The sequence below is a fragment of the Gadus morhua genome, chromosome 14 (genome assembly GCF_902167405.1).
Source record: "Gadus morhua chromosome 14, gadMor3.0, whole genome shotgun sequence".
Lineage (NCBI taxonomy): Eukaryota > Metazoa > Chordata > Actinopteri > Gadiformes > Gadidae > Gadus > Gadus morhua.
This window is the reverse complement of record NC_044061.1, coordinates 6,851,686-6,871,906: the sequence shown is the minus strand read 5'-3', so window position 1 is coordinate 6,871,906 and position 20,221 is coordinate 6,851,686. Positions and strand designations below refer to the sequence as shown.

The 20,221-nt window shown below is 45.1% G+C and overlaps 1 protein-coding gene across 1 annotated transcript in view; it reads left to right on the top strand.

Annotated features, from left to right (window-relative positions):
• adamtsl3 (ADAMTS-like 3) overlaps positions 1-20,221 on the top strand; it is a 139,119-nt gene that overhangs the window by 96,267 nt on the left and 22,631 nt on the right. The window contains exons 16-22 of the mRNA XM_030377083.1: positions 268-557; positions 1,045-1,174; positions 8,531-8,741; positions 9,257-9,436; positions 11,672-11,825; positions 13,302-14,060; positions 14,212-14,458. Of these exons, the coding sequence (XP_030232943.1) occupies positions 268-557; positions 1,045-1,174; positions 8,531-8,741; positions 9,257-9,436; positions 11,672-11,825; positions 13,302-14,060; positions 14,212-14,458 (1,971 nt within the window). The remainder of the gene's footprint in view (positions 1-267; positions 558-1,044; positions 1,175-8,530; positions 8,742-9,256; positions 9,437-11,671; positions 11,826-13,301; positions 14,061-14,211; positions 14,459-20,221) is intronic.

The window sequence follows — 20,221 nt, the reverse complement described above, 5'->3', positions numbered from 1 at the left end:
TTACAGCCACCAAATAATTATCCCTTGTGTCTACACACAAGCCATGATTTTACATTTTTATAGCTTGCAGACATCTGGTGGTACTTAAAGCTTTGTATATGGAGGCCACATAAGCCGAGGCTGTTCCATGAAAAAACATATTTTCCTCCCTATATATTTAAATAATCGAATCAATAAACACATGCTATTCTATCCTATTTACATCAGCATACCATGCTGCAACCCTAATTGCGTTCTTTAATTCTGTCAACACATACTTTTTTTCAGATTAATCCCAGGGCCTTGGACCCCCTGCAGCGCCACCTGCGGGCCCGGAAGGCAGTCGCGGGAGCTGAAGTGCAAGGTGCTGCTGTCCTTCACCCAGACCGAGGTGGAGCTGCCGGACGAGGAGTGTGTGGACCACCGCCCCCCGCTGGGGAGGCCCTGCAACATGGGGCCTTGCGGCGGAGGGCCTGGGGGTCTCTCTCCTCCAGGGGCCCTCCCTTGGGGCCTTGGGGACGAGCTCCATCACTGGGACTACCGGGGCTTCACCACCTGCTCGGCCACGTGCGCCGCCGGTGAGGAAGCACACAGCGTGGGGGCACCGTGCAGGGGCAGACGGTGTAAAAGGAGAGGAGGCTGGAGAGTCTTGTCGAGTGGTCGGGTGTTTCGAGGTCGTGGGTTCGAAGCCCAATGTCAACAGTCTATCTGTTGGCGCTCCTGAGAAGCTTAACCACTTTTCTGCTCATTAATGAGGATCATGATGCTCCTCGAAAAAAAGTGCCTCTCGGTTGTTTTGAATAACAGCACCTGACTGCCAAATGGTTTGGAAGTCCTCCTTATGTATTCCGAGGCAACCGTTTGTTGTTTCTGTAATCAGCGCGCACACAAGGATCAGAGATGTAAAACCAGGTTCACAGCGCCGCCTTCCCTACTACTCTCACGGTACATTTTCCCACCATCCTCCAGACAGAACCTCTCCTATTCCCATCACCACAGCAACAGCCAGGTCCTCCTCCCGACGTTAACCAATGCTGCTTTTGCCTTCCTCTCCCCCCCCCCCAGGGAAGCAGATGGCGGTAGTGCGCTGTGTGGACCGGCGGCGGGGAGAGGAGGTGGACAATGCGCTGTGCGACCCCAGCAGCAGGCCCACGCTGATGATCCGCATGTGCAACCCCGAGCCCTGTCCTCCAAGGTGAGCATTGGGGGGGGGGGGGGGGGGGGGGGGGGTTGTGTCAATATGGGGTTATTTATTTTCCCCAGAGTGCCAGCCTCTTTGCACCATTGTGCCGAGAGAGCCACCGAGGAGAGAGCGTATCATAAAATGAAACGAGGCAGCATAAAAAAAAAGCTTCACCCAGCGTCTTCTTTCAGACTCATTTTTCGCGGCCGCTCCGAGCGCTTCTGGTTGAAAACATCCAAACTTTGCACAAAGGTGCCTGGTGCCGTCACTCTTGCTCCGATTTAGGCAACCAATATTTTTTTTAATAGGGCGGGACTCTTCCAAGAAGAACATGGATGATGAGTATGTTCTGGTCGTTTCTGTCTATCCGAAGTTATAGGATGCGTCAGAAAGGGATATATACAAATATAGATAATATATGCAGTGGGGTGATGCTAGTCCATCGTTTAGCGGTGGTAGGAGGGGTGATATGTTATAGAAAATGTTATTGTCAATGATGTCCATAGTGTCAATGAAACAAAACATCAGACGCGCTTCATCTCAGCTCTGCCCTTTTCGGCCAGAGAAGTCATCTAGTTGGACCCCCTCACTCACCTCCTCCTACGAGGTGGCTAACAGAGAATGGGCCAGGTAGATGAAGGACACACAATGTTATGTTGAGAGCGCTGTGGTCATGAAAACCTTTTTTTTTGCTAGAGCCCCATCTTGGGAATGATTTTTGCCATTGTCAACGATTTCTTCTCTCTTGAGCAAAGTCAGCACTGCCGGCTGCCATTCACGGGGAACGCGTGAAGGCAAACCCCCGGCCTCGTGCCAAGATTCAGGGGATTTACTCGACTGTGATGGACTCAAATTGGCACATTTAAATCCAAGCAATAGAGCAGAAACAATAGGCGCTGTTTCTCCCGACACCCAGTAAGAAAGTCGGCCAACCACATTGTGGGTGTTGTCGCGCGGCCAAACGGGGTCCTTGTAAACAAAATAAATATTAAAAAATTGCTTCAAAATATAGGAATCACTCATACGTGGCTTTTTCCTTACCATTTCCGTCCAATCTCCAAGTATATATGTTGTAGCAACAACAATTTAAATGACGGATACTTTCACATTCTCGGCGTAATCTTCTTCGGAACATGGTTCAGGGATCTTCCTCTCGCAGCGTGGCTACAAACAAATTGCTTCCCCGGCTGGACAACCTAATTACCTCGGTGACTGCTGTGATCCGGCAGCAAATACCTCACACCACCCAGGATGTTTGCTAATCTCCCACATAGGAGGGCTCCCGCCCCCTTCTGTGCTGGTATCTTGTTTGTGTTTCCTCTTTTAGATAGTGCATGGTAATCTTTTCTCACCTTTCATCTGTCTACCTGATTCCGTTTTTCATTTATTGTTTCCCCTTTTTTTCCCCCCGTTTATTAATTCTTTATTTCTCTCAGTATCTCATTATTTCTTTCTTTCTCTCTTCCTTTCTCTCTTCTTGAACGCTATCTTACATTGCTCATGGTTCAATGCGAAGTCCGTGTAAACAACCCGTTTCAGGCCGACCGGCCCTTTGATTACTGAACGCCCACTATGTTGTACTCAACAAATAACCAATCGACGTGATGGTGATTCGGTTTCCGTCCGAAGCGAGGCCAATGTTAACAGGCTACCGCTGTGATCTGTGAACAGAGCTTCTTCCGACCATGTCCCCCCTTTCTGCATTCAACAGGAACCTTCCTTCAGCTCCTCCGTATTTATGGTTCCCCTTTGTTGATTTACCCAAACAGCAACGATGCCAGGAGGACAGGAATGTGAGTTCACGTTCCGGGTCCCGCACGTTAATGTCATTTGAAATTCAGATACAGGAAAAGAGAGAGAGGGGAGGGAAAGTAAACCTGGGTACATCAAAGCAATATGTGAGAAAGTCCAGGAGTCTGGGCAGATAGAGATCAGCCAAGCGATCCCTAAATTGCCAGCGCATTCCGTGGAATTAGGGCCAGTAATTTGTACGTACACATCGAGCAGGTGGTTCCAATACAGCTGGCGAAAACACATCCACAAAATAATTTGGGCCCTCTGCAGGCAACGGGCACTAAAGGGACTCTGAGGTCGAGGAACGGACCGCAGGTTTGAAACATTGAGAGTTGGTTGCAGGCATTACAGGCAAGATAAACACGGCGGGCTGAATCCCTGCGGATAAACAATGTGACGGTGGTTTGGGTCTTGTGTTGAAAGGAGAAGGAGGCAGAGAACGCATTGTAAACGCGATCCTTTGCTTTGTTGTGTGGGTTGTATGTCATATTTGGCTTCCTAACTACGAAGACAAGTAGCATGCAACCTAAACACAATGAGGCATTTAGCCGGCCTGTCGGTGGGTTTGTGTGGAGAGGGAAACAGATTTGTTCTGTGGTGCTGCAGCCGAGTTCAGCAAAAGGCTTTCTGTCTACAGTGTTCCCACTTGAGGCAAAGAAAACAAGCAAACAAAAAGTAGAGTTAAGGTAAAGGAAAGGTAGAGTTATTGCGGGATATAACAGAGGCCCACATAAATTCAATCTGATCGTCTGAACTTTGCATTTACATATGGTTATTCCCTGACGCTCAAGTAGCAGAAGCTGTTTGCATTTGATAGCAACGCTAGGACTTTCCAGTGAATTTTTTTTTCTATCCTCAGCAATGATTTCTAGTATCACTCACAGCAGGCACGGTATAGTTTACCCCATGCATAATGTTTTTAATCTCACAATATGTAAACGACGAACTGTTTCTGGTGTGGTCGTAAAAAAAAAAGCGGGCTTGGATGTGTCAAAAGCAGATATTTCTCTTTGAAGGAAAAACCTTTATCCCAGCCAACATGTAAGCTAATCAGATGTGGGGCCAGATGCCAGGTCGCTGGGTGTGTGATTTACGGTGTATTTGTGGCTGTCGTGGAAACACACACGGCCCCAGCCAAGCTCCGGGGAAAGGATTTACCACACAGCTAATAGCCCACAGAACAACCTCACATTAAACAGCGACAACACATTTTGACACAAGGGCTACAAAATGTAGGCCTACGCTACTGTATGGTTGACATAATGTCCTGTCATTGGCTTTTAATGGTTTTTTTAATGGGATTGGAAGGCAACAGGGAGGAACCTACTCATACTGCTGACACTGTCTGATTTGCTGTACAGGATAAATATAATTGTTTATTGTATTAACGGGGCTTATAGACTTAGTTTATACAACAAACTGTGTGAACTGATTAAAAACATATACATTATCCAGCCAATTACAAAGTGCTTACGGAGGATTCTGTTTGATTTTCCCTGACTGAATGGTGTGATGTAAACCTATTTTCCAGTCTTCCTCTCAAGTTGCAGGGTCAGGGGAGGGGGGCACGGCCCCCGGGTGTTAGGAGGAGATGAATGGGAAGTTATTCATAATTTGTGCTCTGCGGGGGTGCTCATCAGTAAAGCTGTGTGTGAGATCAGAGCTTGCAGTGGGTGAGGGTTCTAGATCGAAGTCAGAGCAGCGGAGAGCTCTGCAGAGAGGCTTGGGGCAGAAGCCTTTCTCCGCTTCGCTGGCCAAGGGACAAACAGAGATCCTCGCCATGCTAATTGATTGGGTGAGGGTGTGTGTGTGTGTGTGTGTGTGTGTGTGTGTATTTGATTTTGTGCACACTGATAATCCAAACATTTCAACCTCGATTGGGGATCGCTGTGTGTGTCTGAGAGTGCGTCTGTGTGAGAGTGCACTCAGGATACGTGCTCAGATAGATATAAACACACACACACACACACACACACACACGTGCATGTACATACTCTCACTCACACACACTAAGAGATACACACACAAACACACAGAAAAATGCACCAAGAGACAGGATTCGAGACTGCAGCTCAACATGTTTCACGTATATATTATATATATATTATATATATATATATATATATATATATATATATATATACATGAATACATCATCATATATAATATACATTATATAGAATAAGTTAATAATTCTGAATAATCATTTAAGTGATTAATGCCCATCACTGCCTTTTATCTTTTTAAGCATACAGTTTAAAAACAAAACTGCTTTCTGCGTCTTTTGTTTACTGTTACCAGGCAACCACAGAATCACTGTTCGTAGCCTAACCGCTTTTAAACAACCATTGAAACATTTATCGTTCATCTAAACATTAGCATAAAAAAAGGACAGGCCGAGGGCACTTTCGCTGGTTTTCCCTCCATGTTGTTTACACTTGTTGTCCTTGCAACCACGGTAGGCACGCCACTCAATTCATCTGATTGGACGACAGAAAAAACTGAAATGACTATGGCCTATTCTCTGCTCTGAGTTGAAGTGATTTCAACTCGAGGCGTTCGAGGCGCTCACCAAACAACGCAAAGGGCACGAACGGAAAAACACAAAGCACTCCGCGACATCAAAGTACATAGGAAAACGTTTCACTCTCATTGAAAATAATTACAAAAAGCCGCCCGGAGCTGCTAAAACGCATTTACGTTTTATCAGGACCTTGTACTTCTTAAAAATACAGCAATAGCTGTTCTAACTCCAACTCTCGGTCTTCAGTTGCCCAATAGACCTTTCATAAGGATTAATTAAGATAGCTGTGTGTTATTATGCACCCAATTGAAATATGCTAAATAAACACTGAATTCACCTATGAGCTGTCGGTTTTTTGTTGCATGACTGTGTCATGCAGTGTCATGAAATGAGAAGGTTTCAAAAGATATGGTTGTCTCCATCATTGATGGCAAATGAGACCCCTTATTTAAGCTTACCAAGCTGGTAAATGTGGGGAGCATGCAAAGCTCTTTTTCCTCGACAGTAGTATGAGAATCTCCAGAATCCCAAATCCCACATGTGAGACATTGATTCAGAATTCTCTTTGACCTTTGACATAAGGCAGGCTCATATGTTGATTCAGTGACTTGCTTCTTATTTGAAATTACCAGATCAGATCAGCTTTTGGTTTTGCTTTTAGATTTGCCAACCGATAGAATCCAGGAGGTTTTGTTGAATGGATTTTAGGTCTCAAGGGTCTCAAGCTCACCGCATGGTTTTATTCTGTGTCCCCTGCTTTTTATTATGAAAACAGATAGCTGTAGGACATCTCAGGATTATTTCCCCTTCTTCATAAGATCATGGTTGTGCCCTACCTGCCTTTGTCAAACAGTGTGTTGAAAATTTCCCTGACCTTAACTTTTCAAAACAATGAAGAGTATATTGTTGATTTAAACAGTAAAAATTCAAAAGCCAGCAATAGCATGGCGAGGATGTCAAATTTGCAACACAAATACAAATATTTAGGAACGGTGCTTGACACAGAATTGGTTGCCGAGCGTGGACAACAAGAAAATCACTTAATGCTGAAGCTGAACTATTTTGTTTCTTTGACACATCTTATGTGTGTCTTTGTCATTTTTATCAAAGATTAATTGAATGTCTTCTAACTCTTTTATTTATTTGTTGGTTTAATGGATTGTCTGTGAAGGACAAGAATAGCTTAAATGGTATTGTCAAAGTGCTCCAAGGTAATTGGAGTTCGAAAGAGAGACTCGTGGTGTCCCAGGAATCAAAGAGAATCACCAGCCAATTGGACCATGTTCTGTCCAGTGAATTCCCTGTAATGCACTCAGGCAGACCAAACCACTATAATAAGTCCTTCATTGCTTCTGCTATCAGGCTATTAAACTTTATTATATTATTATTACAATTTTAAATAGCTGTTACATCTAATCAATTTACACTAATAGGGTTAGGGTTATTTCTATGAAGCATAACACATGTTTTGTTTTATTTAGTGCTGCCTTGTCTCCTTGTTCTGACCTATGTACGTTGATCTATGTCCTCTGACACACTATCTTGTCTTGTCTGTGAGTCTTTTAAGTTGTTTTTATGGACTGGGTAAGCTGCAAATGAATTGCCCTTAGTGGGATGCATTACGTTTTCCAATATGAGTGAGTCTGAAGAGACTTGACTAGATCTGAATAGAAAGTTTTGCATTCAAAACATTATGGTGTTAATAATGTTCTTTCCCACACATGCCTAAGGGGCAGACCGCACAGTATGATAGGAATCTACATTGTAGAAAGCTATTATGAATAGCAGCTCAGACAGCAACGGATTCCACAGAGATGACCTTGTCTGCGGTTTGTCCATGAATTACTATTTAAATACCAGTGTGACATTTTGTTTGGCTGAATCAATGGCCTGTGTTGAAAAAATAATATTAAAACATGTACAAGACAGCATACAAACAATAAAAACGTTTTGTTTTGGCAATTACTTGGCATGGAATATTTGTCTCAAATTGGAAAATGTATTATCTTGAATCTGGATTTGTATTTGTTATTTTTGCTGACCATTAGTTATACAGGATAGGGTTTTTGAAAAGGCCTGAGGTACAATACATTTTTTCAAACATGTGAATAGTCACGACCAGCCTAGGGCTGTAGGAATAAACCAAGGTTACCAGCATAATTTTATGTAATCTTATTCACCTAAAGAAGCTTGACCAAAGATGGTTTTATTTGGGCAGAGACATGATGAAGCCTAGCTTAATTAAGATTCCCTCTGGTCCTGAGGTATGTGCGATCTGAGGAGCTGTTGCCATCCGTCAGTATGTTTAACCTAAATCGTATTGTTATCCTTCTTCAAATCTTGGATCCAGCAGTTCAGCAGCAGGGGGAGCTGGCACAGCTCCTGGGACTGGAACCCAGTCAGATTTGTGAGACTATTCTTCTTCCGACCCAGTAGTGTGTAATCTTTGATTGATTGATGCTTATTAGGACCCGGCTCGTTTTAAGAGCCGTAACACGTGATTGGGATGATAAATGAAATGGATAGGTGACAATGGACAGATTCAGGTCAAAATCCGAGAGTGCACATGCACACAGAATTATAACAAAGGATGGCTACACAGGTTAACAAAGACACTGGCTGAAACCACTCAATCGCAGCCAGGCAATACAATGATATCAACACTCTATACCCTAATACCCTAAACAACCACAAAAGGTAGGCACCAATAAAGAGGACGACTGCTCACCGCTTCACAGCCGCCCCGAACTGTGGACACACACGCTATTTATGTGTCTCCAATCAAGCTGGCTTGATTGGAGACTCCCGATTGGTAGCTTCGGTGGAATCCAGGAAGTAGGGAGGGGACCTATCATCGAAAGGGAATCACCCAGCTGGATTTGCATACAGAATCAGTCAACAACAAATGCGCATTAGAAGGCAGCCGTAACAATGCTCGATTGATTGATCATGCCTAGCTGAGTTTATTTGCCTTCATCCAGCGCGCTCGAAGTCTTGGCCTCCCTCATGCATGGACCTCATGCGTTGGTGTGTCTCTGTGTGTTCCCAAGGTGGGAGGCGACGGCCTGGACGGCCTGCTCGGCCTCCTGTGGCGTGGGCATCCAGACCAGGAGTGTGTTCTGCACTCGGCTTCTCTCCCTGGACCAGCGGGACAGCGCAGGCGTCCCGGACCACGAGTGCAGGGAGTTCAAGCCCGCCATCCTACAGCCCTGCAACCAGTTGGACTGCCCCCCCACCTGGGAGACGGAGCCCTGGCAGCAGGTGTGTGTGTGTGTGTGTGTGTGTGTGTGTGTGTGTGTGTGTGTGTGTGTGTGTGTGTGTGTGTGTGTGTGTGTGTGTGTGTGTGTGCTTGTGTGTTTTAGTGTTTGTGTTTGTGAGACAAGCCAACCAAAATAACATTTGCCATACATATGCTTTTCTATTTGTGTACAAGGTTCCCTGATTACTGTTAAGCTTTCTTAAGACCTTAAGTCCTTTTAGCTGTGTGAGCGAAAGAAAATGTAGAAATCTGAAAAACATATCCAACTGCCTTTCTTTCGTCATTCCCTTCACGAACATCTTTCTTTATTTCTATGTTTCTTTATTTGTCTCTCACTTCCTTCCCTCTTCCCTTGCTTCTTTCCTTCTGTCTTTCTTTATTTCTATCCTTCTTTCCTTCCTTCCTTCTGTCCTTCTTTCTGTCTTTCTTTCTTTAATTTACTCTTCCTTCCTTTCTTCCTTCCCTATTTCCTTCCTCCCCTCCTTCCATCCTCCCCGCTGCCCCTGACCCCCTGCAGTGCTCCCAGTCGTGCGGTGGGGGCGTCCAGGTGCGCAAGGTGTTCTGCAAGCAGCTCCTGTCCACGGGGGCCAACTGGAGGCTGGGGGACGGGGCCTGTCCCGGGGCCGGCCCCCCCGCCCGTCGCCCCTGCGCCAACGCAGATTGCCTACCCTACCTGGGGGGAGGAGAGTGGGGCAAGGTGAGAGAGATGGGAGGGTAGGGACTCTCTGACTGGGATATGCGTTTGTATTCAGACCAAGGCCTGGGTGACTAATCGGTTCTGATGGGATGGAGGGGTGTTGATCCACTTTTGATAAACACACGTGCAAAAATTTAAGGTGCAAAAATGAATTGGATAGAGGCACATTTTCAGCCTGAGAAATGTATGAATGTCGTGGTTCACGTGGTGTTCGCGCAAGTTCAATATTTGAACCTTCCTGTGAATTTCAGTTCATGCTTTGTCGTGACAGCCTATCAGCGTTCCCTCCCTGAAGTCAAGATTGAACCACAAAATGGAGGAGAAAGTAATCGTGGCCGTTTGCGGACTCCCGGAGCTGTATAATATCTATATAGTATAATATAATATAATTTAATATAATATAATATATAATATCACAGTGGAAAGCTGAACCCATAATGGACAGCGTGGGGTTCTCTGACGTCTCTGATATTTCCACAACAAGTAAAGACTCGCAATGGTGGTTATCTCATGGTTGACAAAGAATTGGCGTAAAGAAACGGGGCGAATATTCGCTTCGCTTTTGGTGTGAACACACATTAATGCGCAACATTTCCTCAACCCTCATATCAACTTGCCGGCGTGAGCTGAACAACCCTGTTCACTCTTGCATCAATGTACATTAAGCACAAATATAACATCATACTAGCACTGAACCGGAGGGCAACATTAGAACATTAAAGAGCAATGAAAATACTTCCTGAAATCAGTTGTGCTCTATGGTTAGGTGCTACTCTGCCATTTCAAACTCCCTTCTGCTGGTCCACTCACCATTCGATGACCAAAATGTTTTTTAAAGGTCCCATGGCGTGCTACTTTATGGATGCTTTAATATAGATATTAGTGGGCCCCGAACACAGTATTTGAAGACGTTCCCGAAATTCAGCCTTGGTGCAGAATTACAGCCACTACGAGCCAGTCGCACATCAGACGATATTATGAATCACAGACGACTTTGTCGGGTTCTCCGACGTCTCTGGTTCTTCCACTTCCCCATCAATCTGAAGAAGACTTAACCCGCTGCCCGCTGCCCGCTGCCGGGCGGTGGTGCTTCGCGGCGGTGGTGCCTTGCGGCAACCGGCGGAAGGCAGCATGTGGCGGTTCATGTACTTCAGGGAGTCAAAGCCAAAGTACCTTTCCCCCAATTCCTTCTCAACCATGGCTGAGATAACCCCAACTACAGTCTCGTTGTGGAAATACAAGAGACGTCAAAGAACCGACGTGTTATGCGCCATAACACCAACAGTAAACACTTGCGTTACTGTACGTCCACACCAGAAGTCATCATAAAGTTTCGCTGCAAATATTTCTGTTCGCTTTGGTCGCTCAAGTCGCTCATGACGTACAATTCAAAAGTGCCGGGCGGTGTTCCCTGGGATCCACGCAAGCGAAGAGCGTCTACATTCCGATTGGCTGTGAGAATTTTTCCGCTGAAACGCTTCATAATAATTTGCATAAAGTTCAACAGTTTTTAACTTTTTTTGGACGCTCTGGTCGCTCAACTTTGGCCGCATTCCATACGCATGTCCTGTTCACTGATTACGTTCCAGCCATGGTTCAGACGCATATATTTTGTCAATTGGATCATCTGTGTTTCCAGGAACACACCAAATAATGATAGTAAAAAGGTTTTATTTTGAGACCTGAACAACGTGAATCAACGTTACATCTTAATGATTCCCTATTGGCCATGGCATAAGCGGGATAATCCACTCTGAGGCATGCGGCCATTCAAAAAGAATGGCTGATGCGATGTGGAGGGCGGAGATGTACTGAGTTTCCTCCTGAATATCCTTTACCCTCCTTTAGCATTCATTGATGCTTTACCCTGACTTCCTCCTTAAGGACCGGCCCCTTAGTTCACTGTCACTTTTGATAAAAATGTCTGCTCATTCACTAAATAGAACAAAAGTTACAATCATTTCAATGTATTACATTATATCGCATTCTGCTCTGTAATGCTCCGTTCCAAATTCCTTGTGAAGCAAAAATAACCTACACCAAACCACAGGGACAGATGGTGCCAAAAAAAACGTATTCATGAGATAACCCTTTCCGATTGGCTTCCACTCTGGGTAATGTTCGAGCTAATTAGGGATGGCAATTGAAAACACCTGCCAACCCTCGGTTCTGAAAACCAGAAACGAGATGTCTGAAACATGTCTCTCTCTCTCTCTCTCCCTCTCCCTGCTGCAGTGCTCTGTGTCGTGCGGCCTAGGGATCCAGCGCAGGGAGCCCGTGTGTCGCAGGCTGACGGCCACGGGCCAGCAGGTGACCCTGGCCAAGGGACTGTGCTCCGGCCTGGCATCCCCTCCCCTCGTGCGCACCTGCCGCATGATGGCCTGCCCCAGTAAGACTGCATACAGGAAACGGCCTATATCAACGCACGCACACACACACACACACACACACACACACACACACACACACACACACACACACACACACACACACACACACACACACACACACACACCACAGATTATTATTTACATTTACAAAACGACCTGGATCTTAACACATGCACTCACACAGAATCACATGCATACAGACACACACACACACCACAGATTATTATTCATGCTCATTTACAAAACAACCTAAGTGTATCCACATGCGCTTACACACAATCACATGCATACACACAGACACACACAAAAACACACACACACACACACTCACACAAGGCTGATTATTATTCATGCACAATTACAAAACAACCTAAGTCTATACACATGCGCTTACACACAATCACATGCATAAACACACACACACACACACACATGCACACATGAACACATACATTAGTATTCATACAAGGAAGCACATTAACAAGACTAACTATAACAAATGCATACACACACATCACAGTGATAAACATGCATTAACCAAAAAGCTGTTCTAAATGAATTCAATAGCATTCACACAGACATTCACACTAACACATATGTTTCCAATGGCTGCGCACTGGGCACACTATTTTGTTGGCTTGACAAACGTAACAGCGTTATCTGATGTAAGTGAGACATGGCTGATCAAAGCAACGTTCCACATTCACCATCAACACATCCTGCTTACGAAGGGAGACTCCATTGTGTCTGGATAAACAATCTCCCTTAGAGACGGGCACGATGGATACATGAACAAAATAAATAAAAGACTTTTAGACAGTGAAATAACCGGAAGAAATGTGCGATGTGAAATGGGCATAAAAGAAAACGAGGCTAGGGTAAGAAAGAAGTGTGTGAACCACTGTGTGTACATGTGTGTTTCTGTGTATGTGTGCTCATGTGTGCATGCGTGTGTGTTTGTGCAGAGGCGGTTGGTATCTACAAGTCATATGGAAGGGGAGATCAGCAGTTGTTCATTTGGCGGGGGGGGGGGGGGGTTAAGATTTGTTGTAGGGAGCCCTTCTACTGCCAATCAACTGCCTTGGAGGGCGCAGATCGGAAACAAACAAGGAGATATCTTACCATTAAAGAACTGCATTGAGCCTCCCTTCTCAACACTCTGACCCCGAACTCTTGATCGGCGATCCGATAATACAGGGCAATTAGACGATGGTGCGGTGCTTTCGTTTAACATCTGACATGAACTATCAACCACCAGTGTTCAAACAACAAAACAAAGACAAGAAAACGTCAGATGTGTCTGTGCATTACTTTAGGCAAGGCAACGCAAGGCAACTTTATTCATGTAGCACTATTCATACACGAGGCAGGCTCAAAGTGCTTCACATTGAAACATACAAGCAAGCATACAAAACGAACGAGTAATAAAATAAAATAACTTGACTCATAAATGATGAGATTGTTTTCCTCCCAAGAGCCCAGGAAGGAGCAGAGAACCAAAGAGGCCCCAGGGCGGCGACACCCGATGCAGACCAGAGGCTTCGAGGAGGGGACGAAGCGCTGCCCCTCGCTGCAGGGCATCCACCGCATCTACATCCAGGTCCGGCCCGAGAGGCGTCTGCACCTCAGCATCGGTGGCCACGCCTACCTCCTCCCCAACACCTCGCTGGTCATCAAATGCCCCTTCATGCACTTCCCCAAGAGCTACATCAGCTGGTTCAAGGACGGCCATCCCCTGGTCAGCTCCGAGCGCCTGGGCGTGTCCAGGTCCGGGTCCCTGAAGGTGCACTTCCTGGGCCCAGAGGATACAGGGCTTTACAAATGCCGCTCCGGGTCCGCCTCGGATATCTTCACCCTTCAGGTCATCGGCGGTCCGACAGGAACGAGCTCAACAGACAAGGAGTCATTTCCGCTGATTTCTGCGAGTTTAAGCCCAAGCAGGGAGGAGCTGAGGATGCCATCGTGCCGCAGCCACCGCTCCGAAGTGGACATGGTGCTCTCCCTCCCCCGGAGGCTGAATATGTCGGCCGTCGTTGTCTCTCTGCTGCCCCCCGGTGTCCAGGGGGTGGTCATGCCACCGGGGCTTCAGGAGAAGATGTCTAACATCACCCTGCAAGCTGACGTGGGAGAAATTAGTCTGGAGCAGGCGTCCAGGCACATCTCCTCGCTGCTGACTCAGATGTCTACTGGCCATCTCTGGAACATCCCCAGACAGAGCACCGCACGGGGTGAAAGTAATTATGAATTTTTCCTGGCAGTTAAGTGATTCGCTAGGAGGCTGCATTTCACTTTGATACTTTTAAGAGCTTTAGCTCAGCACTTTTCTCTTGAATGTGGAGAACTCTCTTTTGCTAATCAGATACGCCTTCTGACATTTCCTTCCAGGCAGACTGCCCAATTGGTCGGAGAACGTGGGTACCAGGGTGCCAGAGAGACCCACCATCGTCCGAAGGCGACAGAACCACACGACCGGCGCCACCGCCTTCCAGAAGAACCTGAGCTTCAGCGTGGGCCAGGTGGCGTTCCTCACCAACGGAACCCGCCTGCTGACGCTGTCGTGCGCGGCAGAAGGCTCCCCGAAGCCCACCCTGACGTGGACCAAAGACGGAGCACCGCTGCAGCACACTGACCGGTAAGCTGACCCTACTAACGCGCTTTCACTGGAACATTTTGGAAATGCATGGTTGGCTTGTGATGCATTGGTGGCTTGCTAGAGGGCTAATGTCCTTATTGAGATCATACAGAATTCAATAAAGAAATAATGACAGATGATCATATACATACAAACAGGTTAGGTTTGAAGATTCGTTACGAAGAATTCAATTTAATTAAGAATATTATGTTGATGTTGCCGGGTGTAAAATCTGAATACCAATCTCTATAAGTATGCAGTTTGTGTAGTTATCCACTGTGGCAGATGGTAATTCCCTCTGTTTGGAGGAAAACATTTCTTGACATTTTCATTTTTTCACAATCTGCCCATAGTTTTCTCAATACCGGTCATGCTAGTTGCCTCGGGTATAAATAGACTGTATCAACAACAAAGAATCCATAGAATCCTTGCAGCCAAACTCTTAGGAAAGCGAGAGTGTTCCAAAATAAGTTCAACGCGGGTTGATTGTTTTGTTTTTCTCAAGTATCTCCCACTTGAGTTTGTCAGTGTATGCCAAGCCGGGAAGGATCTTCAAAATTTTTAACCGAATTGCACAGCGCTGCCCCTGGGCCAAACGCCAAGCAGTGGAATGTTTAATGCAGTTATTAATATGATAAAGCACCTGGTGCCAGCCGTAGACGCTTCTCTTTGTATTCCACACATTTCCGTGTCCCCGCTCCAAGCGAGGAATTGTGCAGGCACATTACATATCACATTGAACTCTGTGGCTCGGGATCATCTTCGCTCTCTGCGTTATTCCCGAGGAGAAAACAGAGTAAATGGGTGTACAGTGACCTTTATGTAAATGTTGTCAACAGAAAGAACACGGTGCATAGAGAGGGAATGCTTCCGAGTCCGTGACTGGTTTCTGGTGTCACAGAGTCTTTTTTTTTTGTGATGATGCGGCAGAAATGCTAAATACGTTGGTGTAATTTTGCTTCCACTGTCACTGTGCATGATCAGCAAGTTTGCGGCTATAAATTGCAGCAAATAGGGTGTCCTTCGCAAAGAATGCATATTAGCTTATCAAATACGTTGAAATAGTTACGTTTTTGTATTGTACTTGTAACGGCAGACATTTTAGTAGGATGATAATCTACATGGCGGGCACGGCATATGCAATTCTTCAAGAATGCCTGGTTAAAAGTACGTTGATGGGTACTGTTTCTAATCTGGGAACACTGGGTCAATAAATATGGATGCAGTTCTTTGAGGGGGTTCTTTTGACCACTTTTGACCAATGTGCAAAAACGTACAATGTGTTAAAATTATAATGCACAAATCTCCTATGCCCCTGTGTTTTTTTTATTCCCGAAGTACCGTGTCTGAAGTGCTGATTGAAGTATGAGCACTTGTAATTCTCTGCAATATTATTCTGCTGTGTCTGTGTGTGGGTGGGTGTATGTGCGTGCACGTCCATGTGAGTTGAGTGGGCGATTGCATATGGAAGCCATCATCAGAATGCTCAGGGCCCTGCCAATCATACCCCAGTTCAGGACTGACTGCTCTGGAAGAGAGTGTGTTTTCTTAGCCCTCTCGCTCTCTCGCTCTCTCGCTCTCTCGCTCTCTCTTTCTCTTTCTCTTTCTCTCTCTCTCTCTCTCTTTCTCTCTCTCTCTCTCTCTCTCTCTCTCTCTCTCTCTCTCTCTATTTTACTCTATCTGTCTCTTTCTCTGCCCTTATTCTCTATTTCCTTATGGGTCTGTTTACAGGCAGTGACAGCCGCTGGACTCCACTGTGCTGTGATTGAGTTGTGGGTTCAAACCCCGCTGTGTCCGGCCCACGCTCCGAGACATCTGAGTTTGTCGCTAGGAGGCAGAATATATTAGATTTGGGCGAGATTTAAGGAGTTTGCGAATGTTAAGAAGTTCTGATTTAAATGCCGGATGCTTTCTCGAGATTGCTATACTGTGTGTGTGTGTGTGTGTGTGTGTGTGTGTGTGTGTGTGTGTGTGTGTGTGTGTGTGTGTGTGTCTGTGTGTCTGTGTGTGTGTGTGTGTGTGTGTTCAGGCTCCCTGTTGGGCAGACATCTTTCGAGGCAGACATGGTTTTGCTCTTAAGGGATCCTCTATTCCAAATCTATACCAATAAATTGCATATCTGTTCTTGCTTTCGCTGCTGTGGAATACTGAGATCGTCCAAGGGGAGATATAAATCGTCAATAATGGGTTTAGAGGCGCGAACAAGTGAAGTGAGATTTGCCCAACCATGGGAGGAAAAAAAACACCCACATTACGGTCCAGTGGGGGCCGTGGAAGACTGAGGGAACATCCAGACCTGGCGTACTAGATGTGACTGGAGTTCTGCATTGACCCAAGTCGACGGCATGAAGAACGTCATGTTGGGCAAGAGAGCAGCAGAAGGTCTCTGGAAGACAGACTGGAGAGGTTGCTCTCAGTACATCGAAGATCCATCACCTCCGTGTTATCCGGTGCAGCTCGCAGCGATGTGTGAACAGCTCGAATGAGTTTTTCTGACATATTACCGCATCAATAATACATTGCTATTTCACTCAACTCTTTACTTTTTCTCTCCACACACATACACTGTTTATACCTTAGTTTAATTCATTTCAGTACTTTCAATGTCACCCAAAGGCTCTTTAAAAAGTACTTTATTCTGTCATGCACTCTTCCTTCTGTATTCACCAATGGGCCATTTAGGTGAAAGAAAGGTCATAAATAGTTTCTAATACTGAGCAAATATCTACATTCACCGTATGTTGACCCCCAGAATACCCACTACTTTTAAATAGGCTGACATGAAAGTGCTTCTTACACTCACCAAATATTGATCATCCTCTCACTTCTTTGAAGGTGTATACATTAAGTAGTTTTGTAAATATACTGGCCATAGCAGTACATTTGGAGAATGCTCTATCGAGTCTAAACATTGTAATTTCATTCAGTTAAAATTTGTTACTTTGCAGTTTGTTAGATACAGAATGTTTTATATCATGCATCCGACATACATAAATACTTCAATTGGACAACAAAGGCTTATATAGATGGCTATGTTGTAATGTAATGTTCATGTTTGGGGCATCACTGATAATTATTCGGGCTCTCAAGGGAGATATTTAAACATTATAATGTATGATTGAACAAGGATATTGGTATGAGCACATCCCTCTTTAACCATTTAAGACTGATGGAAGGTGGGAGAGGTTAAATTGAAAGTCAACATTTCGGCCATGAAAGATTTTACATATTACCACGTACATATTACCACGTACATAATACATTAATATTCCCGCTAACTCTAGGAATGAACCATCAGCACATCAGAGCAATCACAAATCTATACATATACTATAAATGTATTTTTTTATTTATTTCCAGTATTTTATTTTACCGTATATCCATGTGTAGCCCCTTTCATGCAGCACACCCCATCACTGAACTCCCAGACTTCTCAATGCCTCAACTTGCATCACCCTTTTCCCCTAATCTCACACACTCCTGTTTCTCTCCTCACAACCATAACTTTAAACTTTATGGACTGGGCCGCCAGAGAAAAGAAAACAGTTGAGCAGGAAGCAGTGGGAGGAGGGCGCGAAGGCTAGGGAGAACAGAGAAGACGTGCAGCGCCCTGGTCTCTCAAAGACAGGAGGCTGTGTGGCTCTGCTGCACCTTTGACCTGCACTTGATTGTATCAGTCACAGACTGGCCTCGGAATGAATTGAGACTTATACGAGACAATAGGGATGCTCTGGGCTACTGCGGGTCATACTGTGTCATCCAAACATACGTACACACTGGCTTGGTTGTTATGTCTCGGCCAAGGACGAAATGAAAATGAATGGATTCCAATCTTGTTTTTTCTCGATTTTACTTTTGTATTGTGGAATTGCTATTCTTTCCCTCAGTACAACTTGTATGTAGGACCGAGGACGTACGTTTGTTGGCCCATACTAAACGTACAGAACACTATTTTGAGGGGCTGCAAGTAAAACACAGCTGCAGGGCCGTAGAGCATATCTGCAGCATATTGGCCACCGGGCGACTGTATACTGGTACCTTTTATTGTATTATGTTAAGGTTTAGTATAACACATGCAGCATGATCTCCAGGTGGTACCCAGCTCCCCTGCTGAGCTGTTTGCGGTCACAGGACCATGACAGTGTTTCACACTCTTCACGCTTTTAGAGGTTCTGGGGGCTCTGTGCTGACTCCAAGGTCCCCAGTTGTACTATTATGAGGTGCAGTCACACTGCATCGCCTCACCTGGTGAGGTGGGAGGACTGGGGGGGAGATGGGTTGGGGAGGAGCAGAGGAGCGGATTGAACTGGATGCAGAAGGGCTATAGATGCAGATATATTGGATGCAGAGGATGCTACAGATTTTGTTCTTCTATGTTGAGGTTTAAGGTGAAATGAAGGATGAAGGTGGACTAGCACATATCCAGAATCCTATCATTATTTTTTTCTATATAAATGCAGCATTTTGAGGATAAAATATGCTGATTCTGGACTATCGGCAGGACGTCTGTATATGTGTGGCTGGGATGGGGCATATGAAAGAATGTGTTCAGTTGCACGTTTTGCGTGAGTTTATGTGAGTGTGAAATTGTGGACTCTGCCTGTGAGCATGTGATGGGCATATTTCTGTGTGTGTGTGTGTGGGGGGGGGGGGGGGGGGGGGGGGGGGGGTGTGTGTGTGCTCGTATGCATGTGTGCGAGATGTGCATATGAACATGTGTGCACATACGTGGGTGTATGTGGGATGTGCCCGTGGGTATATTTTCTAAACGTCCTGCTTCCCATGTTTTCCCCGGAACCTGGGAGTTGTATTGTTACACCTCAGAGACCCATAAAGCTCTGCAGGGCTTTTAACTGTTCAGGTCTGCTCCCTGTCACTTCCTACCGCGAAGCACGGCTGCAGCGCATATATATATATCACCCCACCGCTCTCCGTCCACCTCATCCATTCATCTGTGTAACTCTAAACCCAGGACCAGGCTGCAGGTTTATCCTTAAGCCCAACTTCTAACAAAGTCTCAGAAAGTCAATTCTGTTGGATATGGTCCAGCTGTATAAACCGTTAAATCCGCTGGCGTTAAATTACTAGGGATGGATACATATACATATATATAATATGTTATGTATTATCTATATATATAGTCTGTACATGGGCATCTGAGCATCTGGCAATGCAATATGCATCACAATACGAGAGTCCCGAATTAGCCTATAGTGTTACGTGACAGAATTATGAAACAATAAGTTATTATTTATTTAGTGTATACTGAGTCGTCATAAGGATATGTCTGTACACGTTAACACAAATTACATGCAGATACAATGTACTCATAAAATATTTCTGCATTTCAAAAATGAATATTGCATACTTATTAAGAATGTATATGTATTGTTTTGGAAAACGTATAATTATGTTTTTAAGCCAAATTGATATTTTATTCCAAGCTAACCTAAATTCAATGTATTACAATTACAATATCCGACTGATATTATAAATTGAACTGTGCTGAAGTTTAGATCCATTGATGTGCACCATCTCTCTCATGGACCTTGTCTGGATTGCCTGATAGAGGGCCAAGCCTGTGTTTCCTTCCTGTGGCTGAACAGTGTTTATTCCTTAATGAGGGCGGTCTCAGATGGATCTGAATGATGCGGTGAAATGAGGCTACTATGCTATACTGTTGATTGCTGTGTATAGCAACGTAGCATGGCGGTATTAAATACAGATTGTTCCTTCGTCATTGTTTAGACAAGCCAATATCGG